Genomic DNA, 21,881 nt, shown 5'->3' with positions numbered 1-21,881 from the left:
TTCACGTTTGTTACATGGTTGTTAACTATTTATTTCAGCTGTATTGTTTATTGGGCCAGAGGTGGGCCCCAAAACATTTGTTGGCCCCAAGTTGGAAAAAGTTGGGAACCCCTGGTCTCCTGTATGCTGTACTGCAGGGATATTCAGTGAAATTTCACTGAGGGCCAGTTTTCCCAGTAAAGGGGCCGGACATGTAACCACATGCATTATGATGTCTAAGGTGAGGTTGCGAAACAAGCGGATAACTTTCCAGACAAAAACAGATATTCGGTTTTCTATTTCTTAGTAGCCTTGTGATGGTCTATTATGAGACTATTTCAGATAAGATATCACTCTCATGTGCATAGGAGAAATATCCCTAACTTGAATTATTAGTGATCGCAAATTACGCATGGACACTGATAACGCACATACCGGTATTTGTTTTGATTTTGTTCTGACCTCGTTGGGGGCCATAACCTTGCCATCCAAGGGCCGCCATTTGAATAGCCCTGCTGTACTGTACTGTATATCTCAACTAGAGGGTGTGGGATTTTCATGACTTCAACACACAATATTTCTGATGACATGCTAATCATGTTCACTAGGACACGGTTACGTTTTAAAACAGGCGTAGTCCTGACATTGGTGTAAGAGAAGGAGCAGATGATGGATATCATCAGCTGTGCTTGTTGCTGGGTGAATAGTCTTCATGAGACTTGTGGAAGTTACAGTATGTGTAATTTTACTTTTAAGTGTGACCCATTTTGTCATTTTGATTGTTTTTGTACATTTCCACACAGGTTCATATTTAATGTTTATTATTTTGTATTTCAATTGCCATAAATTAGTGTGAAATATACGTATATCTTTCACAATAGTATAAAAATTATGTTTCACATCAGCCACATGTAATGGCACTAACTGTACTAAAACAAATTTTATATTTCAATATTCAGCATTAAGTTAAAAAAATCACACTGAATTGTGTTTCATATCAACCACACGGAAAAGCACTAACTGTAGGCCTTCTAAAAGATAGACAATGAAAGCAGGAACCCAAAAGTAGGGGAACAGAGCAGGAATGCTTCTTGGCAGGCCAGCCCTCGCTCTTGTCGTTTGCCAGAATCAACAGCTAAAGTGTAAATGTGTTGTGAGCGGCTGTACCTGTGTGCCTTATCCCAGCGGCACTTCTCTGTAATTGCGCTGATCGTATTGGAAAGGTAATTTAGTTTGTTACACCCCAGTAAATACTTAACCCGAGTGATATTCACACTTTCCACTCGGGCCTGGATGGGGGGACTGCAGCAATGCACACATGAGCTTGAATGCTTCATTAGCAACACATTAAAGGCAGACGAAGACTTTCCAAATCAGGTCAGGTTAGAGGAAAGGCGAGGAGAGGAGAGGAGAGGAAAGGCGAGGAGAGGAGAGGAGAGAATAAAGAGAGAGTGCTGAGAGAATCCAGCGTGATCCCCAGCAGAGTAGCAATCAATATGTTATTTCATCTCTCCGAGAGTATTCACACTCCCACAATGACAGTCCATTAGGGGATAACGAAATTATCTCCAACAGCAGTGTATCGCACCAAATTGCAGTTTATAAGCGGCAGAAATGGCACCCACCATTATGATTTCTTCTATTTTTCTCTCGATTAGTTGATATGTGTGTTGGGTACACCCTTGATTCACGGCCTTTGAGTTTTTAATGTCAGAAATACTGTTTTGTAATCTCTCAGTTGAGTTGTTTGAAGTGTGCAGGTCAAGAGAAACACTACACCTTATGGAATGAACATCACCACTTTATCTATTTATAGTATATACTATTATTAAATAAGTAAGACACGGCCCTTGTTTTAAATAAGCCAAAATGGCATTGACTAAGTCGTAATTACTGAAGGCCCTGGGTGCTGTCATAGTGGTGTTCTCACTGACTATTACAGTGCCCACTAGTGGAATTGCATCCGTTAAGGGAGTCCACACTATATTGTTATAATTATATTAATTTGAATAAATATTTTTCATTTCCAGTCACATCTATGTCATCCCGGCCTTCACCTGGATTCTGTCGCTGGGAATCCTATTGGCTCAAGTCATCATCCAGCCAATCACGTCGCTGCTGACCCTGCTGAAAGGAACCCTTCTCATCGTCACTGTAAGTCATGCTAACCATTTTACTGACATACAATATCTACTGTACTTACATAATCATTTACTTACGCATTCACATTTACATTTACTTATTTACAGTACTACTCGCACATTGTTCTCTTAGCTTTGCATGTAGGCATTTCACTGTTTATAGTATCTGATACATTACATGCAAGACATGATGTACAGTTTTGGAAACTTGTGCTCCCTTCCATACTTCCAATAGTTAGTGTGGTGATGTCACCTGTGGTCATGCAAATGGTCTCTGAATGACATTACACCTTTCACCTCTTTCCCTCATATTCATTTCTCTCTCTATCTCTGTTTACAGTAAGAAGGGTTTTTAAAAAGTGACAAAACACTCGTGCTCTCCTGTACTAGCACTGGCACATCGATAAAACACTAGCTGTCAAAGTTACCAATATTATGTTCCCTATGAATTTTATCACTAATTCCTATCTTTTGGAATTCATATATTATTCGAGAATAATATATAAACTAGAAATGCACCCAGAGTGTGCAGACCTCCGCCAAGGAAGTTTGTTTTTAGACATATACAGTAGGATATATGTGTCATGATGTGGTGTCATTTATGCAGGTTTATACACACCATTAGTGTGTTCAGAATTAATCAGTCAAGTTTTAGCTAGATTATATCTGTATTTTTAATTACCATGTCCTTGATTAACTGTGGTTTGTTTTGTTCCCCTGTGATTGTGGTATTGGCAAAGTGCTACATGCTATATTGTGAACTTACTATGCACTGTCCTATATGCACTTATTGAAGGTCAGAAGTTCCAGGTCACATTGTTATAAACAGTTTTGATGATTGGCAGCATGCCCTTATTACCATTTAAAATTTCACAGCTATTTCATATCACACTTTAAAGACTAAGTGGAATTATACCAATTGTATCAGCCTAATCCAGCCTTGTGCTTAGGCTACAAGATAAAAAAAATCAACCTGCTTTGAAAACGTGTGATCACGCGCTAATAGAACTGTAGGCTATTAGTGATTAGTGAAGGGAACAACGGCGGCTCCTCCATAGGGGCGATTTGTGCGACGCACTACCAAACACAGTTTTTTTTTTTTTTTTTAAATCTAACATTAGTTGCTAGGGCGAGTGATTGATCTGCTGTTGTCAAACTGGTAGTTCTATGCCATTGTTCAATCAGATTAAGGTCGCGTCTGGTATGCCACGCCCATTTGGGGCGATTTCTGTCAGGTTCAAATTTGCACCAGAGCTCTCCCATTGACATTAATGGTACGTCAGTTTTTTTATAAATCAGGCTCCCAATACATTTTCTATGAGGGTTTATGTGCTCGCACAAACGACGTGCTGTCGTCATCTGTCTGTTGCGCGGGAGGGGACCATGAACATTCTACGAAAAATATGGCGAGTGTCAAGTGCAATACGGTAGTTTCTCTCAAAGAAGTGCCCTTTAATCGACGTACGAATGCGGAGAAGGAAGCGATTAAACAGCTAGGACCCCCAAGACCTGACTTAACAATCAAGCAAGTGTCAACGAAAGGGGAGAAAGCCTACACGCGGTCTTTCAAAAAGGACTGGTACCTCAGGAAAGCCTGGCTAGCCGGCTGTGATGTAGCTAATGCTCTTTTTTGCTTCGTGTGCCTTCTCTTCAACCCCGAAAACAACACGGCAGACGGGACAGCGTGGACAGTGAAGGGGGTAACTGATATGCAACATCTATCTGAGAAGGTGAAAAAGCACGAGAGGTCAAAAACCCACATGGACAGTTGTCTGAAGTTTTCAGCTTTAGGGAGAGTAAACATTTTCAAGCACCCTTTTTTTTTTGGGAGTAAAAGCATTTGAACTTCACTTCTCTTGTCTGTCTCACATTTCAGTAGCCTCAAATTCACTCTCAATTCCTGGGAATTTCTGTTTTTTAATATAAATGATGATGATGATGATGATAATAATAAATATATAGACTGAATAAGATAAAAATGATAAAGATAAGAATGATAAACTGCTCCTGGCTCCAATGCACATACAGTAGTTCTTCTAACAACTTAGGCCAAGTTGCACTGACCATAAAGTGTTGTTTAGTATTTGATGCAGCTAAATAAATGAACTATGGAATACTGGATGGAATAATGTGAGGCAAATAAATAAATAATGAGTAAGGTGTTAAATTAACTTAAAATTAAATTATTTACTGGCAAATGTTTTGCTTTGAAAGTTTCCCAATGTAATTTCCCTAGTTTTACAGCTTTAACTAGTTCAGTATTGCCATCTGGTGGACAAAGGCGATATTGCCTAAAATTGATATCTGGTACCTGAATTTATAGGCACTAACAAGTTAGGAAAATGGTCTTGCTACCTAGACAAATATGCCAGGAGCCGCCACTGGAAGGGAATGTAATGATTTTGACCAACACAACTGAAACAACCACAGACAACCGTATCTGGTTAGGCCTATTTTTTTGTGTGCCTACGATGGTATATGAATCATTCTCATGGGCAACTGGTTGGCCTTAACGCTGTCGGCTGAAGCATTAAGCGGCATTTCCTTCTAGGAAAATCACTATCACCGTTGTCAATCAGTCTACGTTGCTGTCGGGCTTTGTGCTCCATCTCGCAACTGGGGTTAAATTGAGTGAAGTGTAGGCCTAATACATTTGACCAGCATTGTGAACTAACACAGCCACAAATTCCATATTTTTTTGGCGATGGTACTTAATTAATTCGACATCATTGTCAACCAAAATGATCTGCGGTGGTCACTGTCCATCTCGCAGCAGTGCACTTCCACTTCACACATATTTTAGGAAGCGGTAGGCTAATTAATTTCACATGACTGTTAACTTCAACGAGGGTGTAGCCAAGCCAAAAGGGTGCCTGCTGATGAGCAACTTTTTGGTTGAGCACTGGTTTTGGAGCTTGGGTCAAAGGAGACAGTGCTTTTCCTTATTGCTTTGGTGCAGGCACACCCGATCGGAATATTCGCCGTTGCTCGGCCATTATGCATGCTGTCGGGCTTTCTGATCCCTGTCCATCTCGCAAACAACTTGGGGTTAACTTTAAATCTAGCGAAGGGAATGTAATGCATTTTACCAGCATTGTGAACGTAGGCTACAGTCAAAAATGAGTTGGCAACGGCAGCCTAATTAATTCGACAGCATTGTGAACCTAAGTCACAACAGCATTGTGAACTTACACGATCATATTCCATATTTTTGACAACGTAATTAATTCGACAGCATTGTGAACGATCTGCGGGGGTGGTCAGTGTCCATCTCGCAACAGCAATGATAACATAGGCCTACGGGTCAACACAATCACAAATTCCATATTTTTGGCAGCGGTGGTAATTAATTTGACAGGATTATTTCCTGCCTGCGGATGATGCCTGCAGGCGGATGAACAACTTTTTAGGTGAAATGCACTTCGTATTGAAGCTGGCGCGGCAAAGGAGAGTCTCTCCCTGTTCCTTATTGTTGCTGAGAAATGCGCAGGCACGCCGGTGCTCAGTGCTCACCGTGCGCACCTTGTGGCACTCAGTGAAATAGCAGGGAACGAACGAACGAACTAACACAGACAGCAGGGAACGAACGAACACAGACAACACACAAACCCAGGCGATCACATAACCTCCTGGCGGAGGTAATAAATACTTTTTATTAACTTACTTAATCTCCTTTTTTATAAAGGGACAGAGACAATTCTTTGAGATGTGCTGAAGAAGCGGGAAACTTTATTAAACTTAATGAAAGTGTCATTTTGTCATTGTTCATCATAAGTAGAGTACCCTGAACTTAATATGCCTGGATGTGGAACATATGAATCTGGTCCACTGTTGCCCAAACCTAGATTCATGAGTGATCGCGTTCCATCTCCATCTGCCAATTAAGAGTGCCAGAATTCCATCAATCATACATTTAGCGAGGCCAGAAAATGATTTTATTTGTTTGAATGCCAAAGCCCAAGCTGTAACACACACTGTAGTAACAGGTGCGGTTAAAATATATCCAATGCAAAAATAAAACAACTTTTACAGTCTTTTTATGGAATATCTTTCGCACCACGTTCCAGCTTACAGGCATGGTAATTAGCTCAATACAGCATGATGCTTATCAGTTAACCTGTTTCTCACAACTTTTTAACAACACTGGCCAAAAATAAACAGAACAACTCAACTTCCACTTCAGTCACCGTTGGCCGCAGTCTGCTGTCACCCTCATAAAGTACAATATCACCCTCTTAAAGCACAAGTGGTACCATGTCTTTTAAAGCTTCTAACATGTCTCCAAAATCCTGTTACTGTATTTTCTGGGTCTCCTGGTGGGGCTGGTCAGATGAAATTTTCGGTGTAATTGAAAGTTGCTGGAGGTCACGATAGGGTTATATAACCTGGATGCCGACTGAGATCCTTCGAAAATAGCATCACACTAGGACTTCCCTAGGTTGCGGTAGGCTAATTTGCTACTTTCACGGTATGAGAACAAGTCAGCTAAATCCGAACAGTGATTGTAAAGGTGCATGTGCTTTTGGGTCGTATTCCGCTCTCTTCTGTTAGGAATTCAAAACCATATCTCCCTTGTTCGAACACATGGCCTACAGGAGCCGGCAATAAGTCTTTACTTCAGTTGAATACTTTTTTTGCTACCAATCAGTAAACAGGGATCGGTTGTGTTGCTCTGCTGGAGAACTGAAAGCAATGCCACTGACCTCAAGCATTAGGTGTGGGTGTGTTGAGACTGCATTTATGCTACCCCTGCCCTCCCCTCCTGCTCTCTATTTCTCACTCCACAAATGAGGCCCTTTTTTTTTGCTTTTTGGTGAGCTTTTAGCTTGCTCAGCCGACCTCGGGCAGGGCTAGAGCTGGGTCTAAAAATGCTGTGTGTTTGGGACGTGCCCCGGTTTCCACCCTGTTTTCGCTGCGGTGCCACATCAATTATGCCCACCAGGTGAACGGTTCATTAATCTGTGTTAGATCCACCATGATGGATAGAAATTAATAAATAGAACTGAAGGCGAGAATATGACACTGCCGCAATAATGAACTGCAATTATGAAATAATAATGGTTTCTGACGGGTGATTTATGGAGGCGAGGCTAGCAGCACCTCCTGGCTCCCCACCCAGCTAAGTACAGTAGCATTAACACATACACACACACACACACACACACACACACACACACACACACACACACACACACACACACACACACACACACACACACACACACACACACACACACACACACTCTCTCTCTCTCTCTCTCTCTCTCTCTCTCTCTCCTCTCTCTCTCTCTCTCTCTCTCTCTCTCTCTCTCTCTCTCTCTATCTCACACACACACACACACACACACACACACATACTCAGTGACTCACACTCACTCACACACACACACACACACACACACACACACACACACACACACACACACACACACACACACACACACACACACACACACACACACACACACACACACACACACACACACACACACACAGTTCTTGGTTTTTCTACCCTTAGGGCAGGGATATGCTTACGGTTTAACACAGTCTTGTGCGAATGAGAGCACAAACTTGTTGATGCGCTATTCACGATACTGGAGGTATAAATGATACTACAATATTCAAAATATATAGTTATATTATAATAATATAAGGTGCAGATAGCCAAAGGGGCTCTCATTAATATTTTCTATCATTGTTTGAGTGTACCGCGACCTCAACATGTTTTGAAAAATTTGGTTTGCAAAATTGTCCCTCGCGGTTGTGTCAATATTGCACTGTGGGCACATACTGTATCTGTGTACCTGCTACTCAGGTGTGCTACAGCACATGGAATGTGCATGGCATCACGTTCATGCTCAAAAATGACCATGTGCATGTGTATCCTGCAGCAAGAATATCCTGAGCCTTATGGAGACCTCTCTTAGACTACCAATTTCCAAATTCAAGACAAAACCCATCTCTTTTCTCCAAATTCCAGACAAAACCCATCTCTTTTCTCCAAATTCCAGACAAAACCCATCTCTTTTTCGGGCTGCTTATATGCCTTTATGGTAATAGCCATTGAGAGTAAATAGTTCTCTCACTGGGTAATAGCACAGTGGAGAGTGAGAGGAACTGAGTGGGAGAGAGAGACGGGGTAGGGTTGGGAAATGAACCAGGCCGGACTCGAACCTGGGTCTCCATGAACTAATCTCTCACCCTAACTGGTCAGTAAGGAAATATTTTAGCGCTTTCTGTTTTAACAGTAAAGAACACAATCACAACCCCTTTCTTATTTCTTCTTTTTGAAGAAATTTGGGGAACCCCACCACCAGCAGTCACACACACACACACACACACACACACACACACACACACACACACACACACACACACACACACACACACACACACACACACACACAAACACACAGACACACACACACACACACACACACACACACACACACACACACACACACACACACACACACACACACACACACACACACACACACACACACACCAATACACTTTGTGGCACCTAAATGAAAATGCCACCGACTTTGAGTGGCAGCATGCTCTTTTAGTCGTTAAATGCAAATGCAGCATTGCAATATAAAAGCAATATTAAAGCTGCCAGTGCAGATGGAGATGATGATGGATATAGTTGTGGATGATTATACGACTGTATCAGCCTCCAAGCTGTAGACTGTTCATTTTAAATATTTAATACGTCTCCGTATTTACGGCTACGTTAAATCACACCCCCATTTTGCTGAAGATCCACCTCAAGAAGTTATATATTTCAGCTGTGAGACAGATTTTTTCCCCTTTTTTGTATTTTGTGGTTCAGTGCTGCCGTCTTTTTCTTTTTCCTTCTAACTCTGTGGGCAGCGGTGGTTGTTAATGTGCTTGATGACGTTTGTGTTTAAAAGCCTACAAAGTGAAAGTGCCGGTTTGTAATGAAAGGGAAGTAGTAGCAGACGGCCTGGTGTGATTTTTCATCTAGTAGCCTCTTACTGCAGGTGGGCCGGTCGACAGGCCTATTCACTCTTTGCTGAAACCACTCAACTACATCATAGCAATATTGCTATGACTATGCAGAAGGTCTTACGTAACCTATTAAGACTTAGTCGTCGTTACCATTTTGGTGACAATAAGGTTATAACAGAGGCTCTGTGTCAAGGGGTTAAGAGAGAAATATAACTGATGTGGTCAACCTGTTGTGTTTTTATGCCTGTATGTGAATCTTGTAAAAGCTCTGCTGGAATTGTGTTGTTTGGGGCAGTTCAGAGTAATTACGTGAGCTGGGTTGTCAGCTGTACTTATAGCACTCTCCTTAGCCAACTGTTTCTCTGTCCGTACTCTTACTTGCAGTAAAATAACACATTACCTGAAATGCCCTCTCATTGTGAGCAACTTGTGGTTTATTTCACGTCAATCAGCCATTATGTTTTATTCAGTGAACAACTGTACGTAGCGATGTCAATCCATTTGTCAATAGCCTATAGCAGTGTCTCTAGAACACTTGAGGTGAATGACTGGTGCATGTCCTTATAGCTTCTCCCCTCTCTGTGGCAATGATTAATCGTCATTCGCAGTCCTTTGTCAATGGCGAAGTCCCAGTCTCGCCTCCTCAATGGACTCTCCACATGCTTGACAGTGATTCTCAACTTTTGTCTCATCAGTTGACAAATCGGGCCCATTAATCACACTCAGTGTGGGGCTTTGGTCCACGTCCACTTTAATGGCGGTGCCGGGCGTTTTACGAGTGTGGTTGCATGGCCCCTTGTGGAGCCAGGCCAAGCCAGTGTGTGTGAATCACATACACAGTAAAGGTTGCAGTGTTAATTCAACACTTAGAGAGTCGATTTTAACATTTTCTAGAGAGAGTGTGTCTAGTCCCAAATAACTCTGTAATGGTTGAAGTAACACTATATGTTACTGTGTCCTTCCTGGTGGAGCTAGGCCAAGCTGGTGTGTGAATCACATACACAGTAAAGGATTGTAAAACCTGAGTAGTTTTCCTGCTGCATTTGTAGTTGACATATATACAACTGTATGGGCATACTGTTGATGAGTTTTAGAATGGAACTTTGCCTATTGTTGCTGTGTTTCAATTAGTTGGGCCCAGGAATGTGCATGTTAACTCTTACGGCTCTGATATCTTGAACAGAGCTGGCGACTCTGTCGTTGAAGGTCCATGGCAGTGTTAATTCAACACTTAAAGAGTCGATTTAACATTTCTTAATTCGCCTTTGGCTAAGCCCCGCCCTCTTGGGTTACAGTTGCTAGGTCGGACAGATAAACTTTCTATGCTGTGATATCAACGTGATTAATGCAGTGACTGCCTATCGCAGCAGTTGTTCACTCCTAAGACATAAAAAAACACTCCTCCATTCATAATTTTTATTTCCTGAAATGTCATGCATCACAGTTGTTTAGCTGTTGTGGGATCTCAAATTCTCACCCTGGTATCGATTGGTATATTGTAACCAGTGGCAACTCGCCTCTAACTCGCAGAGCCTATGTCCCTGGGTCAAACTGTAGTTGCTGGACGAAATCACCCAACGTGATGGATGTTGTCATCTTCAAAACTACCACATCAATGTGTAACATTAACGTCTGGCGTTAATGTCTTCAGCAGCTCAAGAAAATAACGTCCATCAGCTGATAGTCAAAACAATCCTGACGTGACTGACAGTTAACTTTGCTAGCGCTGTTTCTTCATTAATTTTGGTCAGAAAACCAAAATCCTACCCTGAAATACAGTAGGTTCTTGTTTTGCTTACAACCTTATTGAAAAGTTACACAAGTGAGATGGTGGCATGATTGGAGCACACAAAGTATGTTTGTTGATCCGTGCGCTTTCTAGTCAAGTGAGGATGCCGAGACCCTTCAAGCAAGACTATTCAACTGCTAGTAATAGCCTGTTAGTCCGGTTTTAGGTAAAGAGGAAAGCGATTACCTCCTGTTATTATATGGTTGTGACGTCATCTGTCGAATGCTCCATTCATTTCAACGGGGCTCCCCAACGTTCGGACGTCTGTTATTTTTCGATAACGGACGGGTTGGTCTATAACAGACCGCTGTCAATGGCAACAAGACTTTTCACTGCTAAAGCGACTTTTCAACAAGACTCTAATCAGCTGCTGTGATAGACAGCACCCGTTGTCCTGGCTACCGCTGTCAATGGCAACAAGACGTTCACTGCTAAAGCCACTGGCTTGTATACAAGGTAGGCCTAGTGGCTAAAGCGAATGTTTCATATCACTCCGCAGGGGGTCCGGTCTTTTGTCACTCTAATCAGCTGCTGTGATAGACAACACCTGTTGTCCTGGCTAGCCTACCTAGCTGTTGCCTAGCGGTGTTCCACAACGGCAATGTTTTGTTTTGCGCAGCAACAATCTTAACATTAAATATGTCTAAAGAAATGTCCCCGCATGTGTGAATCATTTAAGTATATCCATATAATAAGCGGGTTAACTTTCGGCGAGTCGGTCGCTTTGTGGAATAGCAGCACTTCAGAGAGAACAAGACCCCTCCGCTCCGCGTCGGGGTCTAAAGATTCTCTCTGTCGTGCTGCTATTCCACGGTAGCGACCTTCTCGCCGAACGTTAACCCTTACTTACATCGCGGGGAAACTTGCACCTTTGGCACAAATACCCCAGGCACAATTTCCAATCATATTTTAATAATAATACGACCGTAATAGGCTATCTTGCTAAACCCTACTTGAAAACATGCGATTTCAGCATTGAGTTCAATGGAGCGCTGTCAAAACTGTCCGAGGTTTGTCCGAGGTCGTCCTTTTGCTGCGCTGTGATTGGTCAAAAAGCGCTTTAGGGCGGGCCTTAGCCAAAGGAGAATTACAGTGAATTTTTTTCTAATGTGTGTTTGGTTCCAGAGTACGCGTTGAATTGTGTTGAATTAACAGTGTATGTTTTACTGTGTCCTTCCTGATGTGATCTTGAGTGACTGAATCTTGATGACCTCAATAAGAACAAGAACATTCAGAGATGGCAACCTGCAACCTAGACCCCTGGCCAAGAGGACACAAGATACACATGATGGTCAGCGTGATGTGTGTTTTGTACCCCCTAAAGACGGTCTCAGTATTTACGGCTATGTTGAATACTTAATACTGCAGACACACAAAAAGACGGACAGGAAAGACAGACAGACAGACAGATCTATCTCACTCTCTCGCTCTCGCTCTCGCTCTCTCTGTCTCTTGTGCACTCTGTCAAACACACACACACACACACACACACACACACACACACACACACACACACACACACACACACACACACACACACACACACACACACACACACACACACACACACACACACACACACACACACACACACACACACTCTTGTGAAGCACCTTTCTCACTGATTCAAACTTCTGACCCAGGTCATCAGCAACTCTTTTTCTTTTTTTCTGGTGTGTGTTTGCACTCTTCCATGTGTGAATCACCTTACCATCGTACCTCCTGAGGGCTTGGCTTGGCTTGCAGCAAAGTTTTGCAATAAGATGAAAATATTGCATGGAGGAGTTGTAGCAACATTGTCCAAAGCCGTCAAAAGCAGTTGCAGTTTGTTATGTTGAGGTTTTGTTCTCTCAGCTCATAGTTGCAAGGTTTTACTTTAGAGTTTAAGCTACTGTGCCATAGCCTGATAAGGCCTCTACTGTTCTGTTTTCTACAGAGGATCCGGTTGTGTTGTATTCAGAGATGTTTGCGTTGGCTTTATCGTCACACAATCTTTAGCATCTGGGTGTGAAGCAAGTATGATCATAAAGCCTGATGTGAAGCACGACCATAAGCCTGCATACACATTACAGTTTACGGTAACACTTTATTTTAGGGACACATCTATTAGCACTAATGCATAAAATATTAATGCATGTGTAAGTAACTTGTAAGGCATGTACTAAGCAAAATAAGACAGTTGTTAAGCATGTATTCACAAATGTCTTGTTCATGCACAATAAGGGATTTATTACCAATATAACCTTAGTAAGGACCTAGTAGACCTAGATTTCTATTTATGTGTAAGCAGTAAGGGCCAGAATACAATGTGTATAAGCTCCTGGTACACTGTGTGAACAAACCCTGAACAGTGTGAAAACAGATGTGGAATAAGGGTCCCTATTCTAAAGTGATGCATTGCTCAGCCCAGATGGCTTAGGGCCCCCGCACTACCTAGGACCCCCACTCTACGTCCCCCCCCATGAAGCAAAGTGTAAGAACATTTGCGAGTCTACATTAGTCTCAGTAGGTATGAAGATCTCACTTAATTTACTCATCACATTAATGAGTAATTGGAAGCATTATATAGCAAGGATTGGACGTAAAGTTATCAATGACGGTGGGTGGTGAGATGTCATTTTTTCATACACCAATTAGTTTTAATTGTAAAAACCCTGCAATAAATGCAGAATATAACGATGAGTAATAGTTTGGAAGCGAAACTAAGCTATTCCTTTCTGATAAATAAGTTAATGTTTGAGAAACTTAGCTACAAGAAGTGCAGTGCATGATGGGTACGCCCTTAGTCAGAAATGCAATGCATGGCCAATGCAGCAATGATAATATTTCTGTTGTTACGTACATGGCAAATTGTTTGGATAGCAACTAAATTTCTTGAGTGAGGGGAGGAGCTAAGGACGTAGGCTCAGAGCTGGGTAGGTTGTCTGTTGGCCTAGATTGCGTACCCATCATGCACTGCACTTCTTGAAGCTAATGTTCTCAAACATTCACTTAATTATTACAAAAGAGTAGTTTAGTTTTGCTTCAAAACTATTATTCTAATGTTCTGCATTTATTTTGTTTTTTTTTACAATTAAAACTCAGTGGTACATGAAAAAAAATTACATCTCACCAACCCACCGCCATTGACAAGTGTACGTTCAATCCTTGCTATATATAGGCTCTTGTTACCTCCTTCACATTGATATGAACAAGAGAAAACTAGATGACTTGGCTGGGTAAGTACTAACTATTTGATATTCCCTTACACTTTGCAGATCGGGGGGGGGGCTAGGTAGCGCAGGCCTGGGTGGTGTGGGGGCCCTAGGACTTTGGTAGTGCAGAGGCCCTGAGCCATCTGGGCTGACCAATGCATCACTTTAGAATAGGGACCCTTATTCTGCATCTGTTTTCACACTGTTCAGGGTTTGTTCACACAGTGTGTCGGGAGCTTATACACATTGTATTCTGCCACTTACTACTTACTAATAAATAGAAATATAGGCTTACTGGTCCTTACTAAGGTTATATTAGTAATAAATCCTTAATTGTGCATGAACAAGACATTTGCGAATACATGCTTAACAACTGTCTTATTTTGCTTAGTACATGCCTTACAAGTTACTTACACAGGCATTAATATTGTATGTATTAGTGCTAATAGATGTGTCCCTAAAATAAAGTGTTACCCAGTTTACTTTATGTGTAGAGCACATTCATTGCTCACAAGCTGTGACTTTACACTACTATTCAAATGTAATGCTGGCGTCATCACTGTCAAAGATTCCTCGTCTCCCTGATTGGTCCAGCAAAGATACAGAACAACCCCCCCTTGTTAAGTTGAACATAGGCAAACTATCTTAGTAGATAGAAATGTACATGTAACTTTTTTCAAACATTTAAGTCTGGATCTGAATATGCAACAACCAGCTCTTTCTAGCTCTCTGCGATGCACTTCAGTAAAAAAAAAGTTGAGGCCTGCATATGAGCCTGTCCTTATTTACTCTATTCTACTTGTTTAATGATGGTACTCACTATTCACTTCACACATTACTGCAGCGCTTAGTTTAATTAATTTATAAACTGCAGTGGGGTGGGGGGGCTATCCTCGCCCATACACACGAAAGAAGTTATACACACAAAGTTATACAGAGAGAGAGGGGGGGGGTAGAGATAGAGAGAGGGGGGGTGAGGGAGAGAGAGAGAGAGAGAGAGAGAGAGAGAGAGAGAGAGAGAGAGAGAGAGAGAGAGAGAGAGAGAGGGAGAACATAGGCAGACATGCTTACATAACCATACTCCTGCTGCTTGGCCAGTCCTATGAACATTGTCTGACACTCCTCTGACGTTTAATTTGGACCCACCCCAACCTCCCCTCCTCCCCTTGTTTTTTTCCACATGCCCTCCGCCTGGCTGGTGTGTGCCATGATGCCTTTACACTACTCATGCGCTTGCACCTCACTCTGTCCTTTACTTGGGGTTCACTGAGCCGTCTTGACAAGCATTTAAGCCTCCTCCACACTGCATGCTTCTTTGACACACACAGGCACGGGCGCGCGCACACACACTCAGGCACGCAGGCATGGACGCACACACACACACAAGCACGCACACACACACGCACGCACACACACACACACACACACACACACACACACACACACACACACACACACACACACACACACACACACACACACACACACACACACACACACACACACACACACACACTCCTCTTTGTTGTTCGAACCTCTTCAGCCTCCTCCACCAGCACCACCATCCATCGCTCTTCCCTCTCCCCATCCCCTCTCCCCATCCCCAGACGGACGGTACGGCCCTGCCTGACTCCTTCCCCACTCCGCTCCCCCCGCGGCTCCATTCTGTTGACAGGGCCGGATTAAGATGGCCCAGGGCCCCTAAGGCTACAGGTTGGTGTGGGCCCCCCCAGAAGGCAAATTTTGTGACAAATTTACTTATACAGTGTCATAATAAGATGCTAGGAATTAAGGGTACCATGTCTAACAACTGCACTTAACACGACAGGCGAGGTTTTCAATATTACATCTTATCACAATTCTGCAATTCTTTCACTGTTGCCCAATCAGGGGGGCCCTAGGGGCAAGTGGGGGGCCCCTAGGCTGCAGCCATATCTAGCCTGTGTGCATTAATCCTGGCCCTGGCTGGCTCTGCGGCTCCATTCTGTTGGGGTCAGCAGGGATGTTAAACAGTCTGAGGAGCCGTGAGGAGCTGCCTGCCAAGCCTCCCAATTGAATATGCAGATGAGTTCAATGGCTGCCGAGAAGTAATTAGCAGGAGAGAAGCGGACAGGAAGCACGTCAGATGCCAGCCTGATAATTGCCAGCATTTTCATGGAGGTGTTCTGTGTGTGTGTGTGTGTGTGTGTGTGCGTGTGTGTGTGTGTGTGTGTGTGTGTGTGTGTGTGTGTGTGTGTGTGTGTGTGTGTGTGTGTGTGTGTGTGTGTGTGTGTGTGTGTGTGTGTGTGTGTGTGTGTGTGTGTGTGTGTGTGTGTGTGTGTGTGTGTGTGTGTGTGTGTGTGTGTCAGTGTGTGTCAGTGTGTGTGTGTGCACACGATGGGTTTGGAGGTGGGATATATTGTTGAGTCTGGGCACAGCACTGCGGGCCGTAGCCCCGCGTCTTAAGTCTTAAGGGAAAATTAATCATCTGAAATGTAGATCCATTAAAAATGCATATGGTGGCAGTTTTTGAAATGTGGTGTGAATATATTCCCCCCAATGTGGGGAAGAGACAATGGGGACTGGACCCTGTGGGGAGGATCGTAAAACTTACTACAGTAAAGTATTTAATAAAATAAAAAAGGTGTAAAAGCAAACTTGGGTAGAAAACATGGTGCACCAACCTACAGTCCTGCCACAATGTAACGAAGGGGAGTAGAGTGGCCCAGTCAGGACTCGAACCCCGACCTTCTGTGGTACTAAACTAGGGCTCTGACTTCTACACCAAAAGTACTAGGCTCATTGACATGATAGTAGACTAGGGCTGATCATTCCATCACATAGACTCTCTCTTGCCTGTGAAATAGTGAATCAGAATTAAGAATTAAGAAGTTAAGAATTATGAATCAAGAATTGTATTCTTATTATGTTCTTGAGAAATAATGTTGCCGTGATTTCATTTTTAGCTGCATGAGATGCAGGTCTGCTCACCCTTAAACGGATTGTAGCGCCGAGCGTTAGCCACTTCAAAGGGATGACGGAGGCAGCAGATACAGTTATCTGTTCCTTTTTATTTCCCTGCTCTCTCACAGAGTAAAACGGGCAAAAGGAGGTGTCCCCCAGGAAAACAATAAACACTACACTAAACAATAAATAAACTCACACTCACACATCTGCCCTTAATCAAGTTCTCCTCAGCTCTGCTTACAATTAATGAACGTTATTGATCCCTTCTCAATAACCCCGCCCCTTATCAATATCGGTCCTATCTAATCCCTTAACTATTCCCGCCCGGACACCTCCCCCCAATCAAAACCCACCCCAAAACTGATTGGCACACACAAAATCCTAGAAGACACATAAGGGAGTGGGGTACAACATTCACACGCACAGATACACACACATTCACCATTCACACATACAGATAGACAGAGAGGGTATCCTTTGGGGAAACACACACACACAGTCCACTCAAGGGGCTCGGCGCTACAGTATTAATTCGTCTGTAGACCTTGTTCATTGTGTTTCTTGTGTCATTTTCAATTTAAAAATAGAGAATGACAAACAACAGTGATGTGTGTCATTCTGAGAATTGCGGTACACTGGGGACATTTTGGAAGCTTGTAGAGACCCATGTTGAACATTACGTAGCACCTTAGTGCATGCCGTACCTCCAGAGACGCTGTTATTGTCATTGAAAAGTTAACTAGCATAGTACAATACTATGACAGAACACGCAATACAGGGCTTTTAGTAATGCACTATGACTTGGTCATTGCCATTCTGGTGGTAACAGCAAATTTATAACTGTGTCTTAACAGGTTACGTACTGTGAACACACAGTGAACATACAGTGAACAGTGGAGCCCTGAGGAAGGTCACAGACCGAATGCTTGGCTATTAAAAAGAAAAAAAGATTTAAGTGTGCAGACATTTTTCCTTCATACAGTGAACATTGAAAGGAGTGTACTTCAACATCCATTATACTGAAAGAGCTTATACAAAGTATTAGATTCTCCTCTCTGTCTGAATGCTACCTGATTAAACATTACATTTATGTCATTCACTCCCCCCCCCGCCTCCCACCTGGCGGTGTCACGAGTTGAAACAGGAACCCTCGGGCTAGAAGCCCAACTCCCTCCCTAACAGCTTGCCCATTAGCATGTGCTGTATTTAAAATGCTCATAAATCTTGTTTTAACATATATATGACAACACACACACACCGTGTGTACGTACACAAGTATAATGGCATGATTATTTAAAACAAAAAAATCAATGAAAGCATACTCTGTGTGAATACGTAATATTGTCACAGACATAATGCATTACAGAGAAAGAAGAGGCTGCCAGTTCTTCACTCTCGGTTGATGACTTGCGGTAATAAAATAAAAAAGGTGTAAAAGCAAACTTGGGTAGAAAACATGGTGCACCAACCTACAGTCCTGACACAATTCACCAATGGTACTCCACAGCAATGAAATGTACGGTACCTTTGTTATGTTGAGAAATAAAATGAGCATGGCACTGAGATAGTGCTGGTGCAGGATGCCAGCTCACCTAGCCAATTCACACACATCCTTTGTTGTCTCTGGCAAGCCAACAGGGTGCAAAGCATATGTGTTGCATAGCCCTTTGTTGTGTGTGCTTTTCCACTGTTATTTTTCCTCTCCTCTCCTCTCCTCTCCTCTCCTCTCCTCTCCTCTCCTCTCCTCTCCTCTCCTCTCCTCTCCTCTACACTCCTCTCCTATCCTCTACACTCTGTTCCATGCAGATGGCAGGTAGGAAAGCACGCTGTGTGTAGCCTTTAGAGTTGTTTTCAGGTCAGCGAGTGTCAGTGTCACATGCTGGGTCAAGTGCATGGGAAACAACGCTCTCATCATTTGACAGCGCCGGCGGCCGTGACGGGGGCATTAGGAGGGAGCCCATATTGCAGAGGTTGTGGGGGCCATACGGCGCTCCGTAAACACTGCCAGTAGAGTGCCAGTGGAGTGCCTGCCTGCCTGCCTGCCTGCCTGCATGGGTGACATTTTAGTCTTCTCTGCTCTGCTCTGTTCTGTCTGGTGGATGCCAACGTGGCAATTGGCTGCTCTGTCGTAAAGCAGAATAAAATGACCAGTGGATTTGTTATAACTCTTGTGAAGTCTATTCTCAGTTCGATATTGAAAGTATTTTAAGTATTCAGTGTGAAGGTTTTCATCATCATTTTGGAATTGCTATTAATGTTTATTCAACATTGCCCTTTTCGACTGAATATTCTACAGATTGGAACGTTTTCTTAAAATTTTGACCGTTTTTGTCTATACAGAAAACCAGCAGTAGCATTCAGTATAATCTAATTTACTAACATCCATTAATAAAACCGCTAAAATTTGTGTTTGAAGTATAATACCTGTGCAGTGACCTTACATTGCGTGCTTGCTTGCAGACAGACCCATAATGTTACAGCATCCAAATACTGTAGTGATTTATTATGCTACTTATTTAAAGAATGGTGACTTGACAATGAAATACTCCATCATCCAGGCTATAGATGCACAGCCTGCATACAGTGTCCTCACTCATCCTGTTAAATGTGCGTGTCTTGCAGTAACACAAGCAATATGTTCTCCCCTCTGCTGTGGGTTGCCCTCACTCTAGCCTTGCCAGAGACTGGAACATCTATTCTTTTCATTACAGTACTTCAGTATTTTCCGTTTACAAACCTATGGTGGTTATTTTTAACAAACAAACAAAAAAACAAGTGAATTGCTTTACCTTCTATTTGTTTCTCCTGCATCCTCCCTTACTATTGAATGGTCTGAGGTCAAAGGCAATTAGGTGTGAATTTGAAAAAGGCCATATTTGTGAGGGCAGATCTCACAGAATTAGATTTTTCGTAGAAACTATCTTAGATGTACAACACAGCCTATAGATTATTACTGAGTCAACAGTTACAGTTTAACCTCAGCTACACCGCCATGTGTCTGTAGTTCGCTTAGTGTTTACAGTGGGCTTGTTGACGTCACAGCCCATCTGTGTATTGGATTTGTTTGAATGGCAGTGAAATCAACAAAAGCCATTGCTGTAGGGCCCTGCTGTGACCTAACAGTATGGAACTGGGTTACTACGCCGGCAACCCGGGTCATTTGCAGATCCCATCTCTCTCCCCACTCATTTCCTGTGTCTCTTCCACTGTCCTGTCAAAAATAAAGACAAAAAGCCCTTTTTTAAGTACTTACTCTAGTGCTGAACGCAGGACACGTGCGGAACGCTTCTAAATCCGACCAGCCTCAAATTGTGGAGTTCACACAAAGATACTAACAAGGACTGCCGTGACAAACTAGCTAACCAACCCCCCCTGAAGCTCAGGCAGAGACATGAAAGACAGAGCTGACGGGGGAAATGGAAATTGAAAACTTGTTCCTCGCAACAGTGGTCCCCTAATGAATATATAATATAAATGTATAAATCATCCCAAGGTGTCACTAATGACTGGCAAGAGAATCTGAAGGTCACAAAGTCGAAATGTCATCCTGCCAAATGAAAAAATAAATCTGAAAAAAAACTAACCAAAGGAAAACTCAAGTGAAAACCCTAGTGTTGAAAATACTGCAGAGTGGTTTGGATGTCATAGTGAGAACTCAATTTTTTGTACATTTCTAATAACAGAGTATATGTACAGTATGGGCTCCATAAACCCAAATAACACAGAGAGCAAATATCAACTATGAGTCTGTACAGGAACTTCAGGAATGTCCGCTCTTGTTCATTACTGTTACACTGAAAGTACCAGATCTGTGCAAATACTTGCTAGAAGGCACGCTGCCAATTCCACGTGCCAATTTCATCTTCGGCTGCCTCTTCAAATAGTGCCACAGGTTTCTCTCTGACATTATGAACTGCTCACTCAACTCTGTCATAGGCTATACAGTACACACACACCCACACCCACCCACACACACACACACACACACACACACACACACAGATGGGGGGTAGGACAAAGAAAGAAAGAAAGATAGAAATAAAGTAAGAAAGAAAGAAAGACAGAAAGAGACATTTACAAACAGAAAATGTTGTGTACAGTCTAGCAATTAAATGCACACCTTACCTCCAGTGGCACGCCGTAATAGACATTGAAAAGGTAACTACCATAGTACTACAATACTATGACATAACACAGGGCCTTTAGTAATCCACTACGACTGGTGCATTGCCATTCTGGTAACATCCAATTTGTAACACCGTGTCTTAACAGGCTAAACTAATCAACTCAATTCCATCTAATTTTTTATTCTTAGTGTCAACCTTTGTGTCAATAATACTATTTTAATCTAATTTCTACCTCATGTTGGTCTCAATTTGCTCTCAAGGACAAGGGTGACACAATGCATCTCTGTCTAGAGTAAAGAGCATGTACAGGGCCGTAATCAGACATTTTCAAATACAGAGGTCAAATATTGCATGCTGTATACTGTACATTTATAATGATTTAAGCACTTCGGTCAAACTCGTACGTTTGTTTTCATTAATCACTGCCTTGAGGATATAGGGGGTGGCGTATATAGACTGAATTTATCATTGTTGATCATATATCGGTTTTCATCAATAGATACATTTTACATGACTGAAAAAAAATACAGAGGACATGACCTCTGTCTCCTCAATGGTAGTTACGGCCATGAGCATGTACCCACTCAGTCTCCTAGATTGACAGTGTGCTGTATATCCTGTCAAAATATCACAGAGAAAACTTCTGAAGGTGCACTTTTGCCTCCTCCTTTTTTGGGCAACTTTCGCTTGAGGACAGTTGTCTGCTTTCATTATCCTGGGCATCTGA

At 42.6% G+C, this 21,881-nt stretch overlaps 1 protein-coding gene across 1 annotated transcript in view; it reads left to right on the top strand.

Annotated features, from left to right (window-relative positions):
• si:ch211-51h4.2 (uncharacterized) overlaps positions 1–21,881 on the top strand; it is a 150,371-nt gene that overhangs the window by 49,341 nt on the left and 79,149 nt on the right. The window contains exon 8 of the mRNA XM_063202089.1: positions 2,010–2,133. Coding sequence (XP_063058159.1) covers positions 2,010–2,133 — 124 coding nt within the window. The remainder of the gene's footprint in view (positions 1–2,009; positions 2,134–21,881) is intronic.

The sequence above is a fragment of the Engraulis encrasicolus genome, chromosome 6 (assembly GCF_034702125.1).
Source record: "Engraulis encrasicolus isolate BLACKSEA-1 chromosome 6, IST_EnEncr_1.0, whole genome shotgun sequence".
NCBI classification, from domain to species: Eukaryota; Metazoa; Chordata; class Actinopteri; order Clupeiformes; family Engraulidae; genus Engraulis; species Engraulis encrasicolus.
Note: the sequence above shows the minus strand (reverse complement) of the source record. Positions and strands in the feature narration are given on the sequence as shown.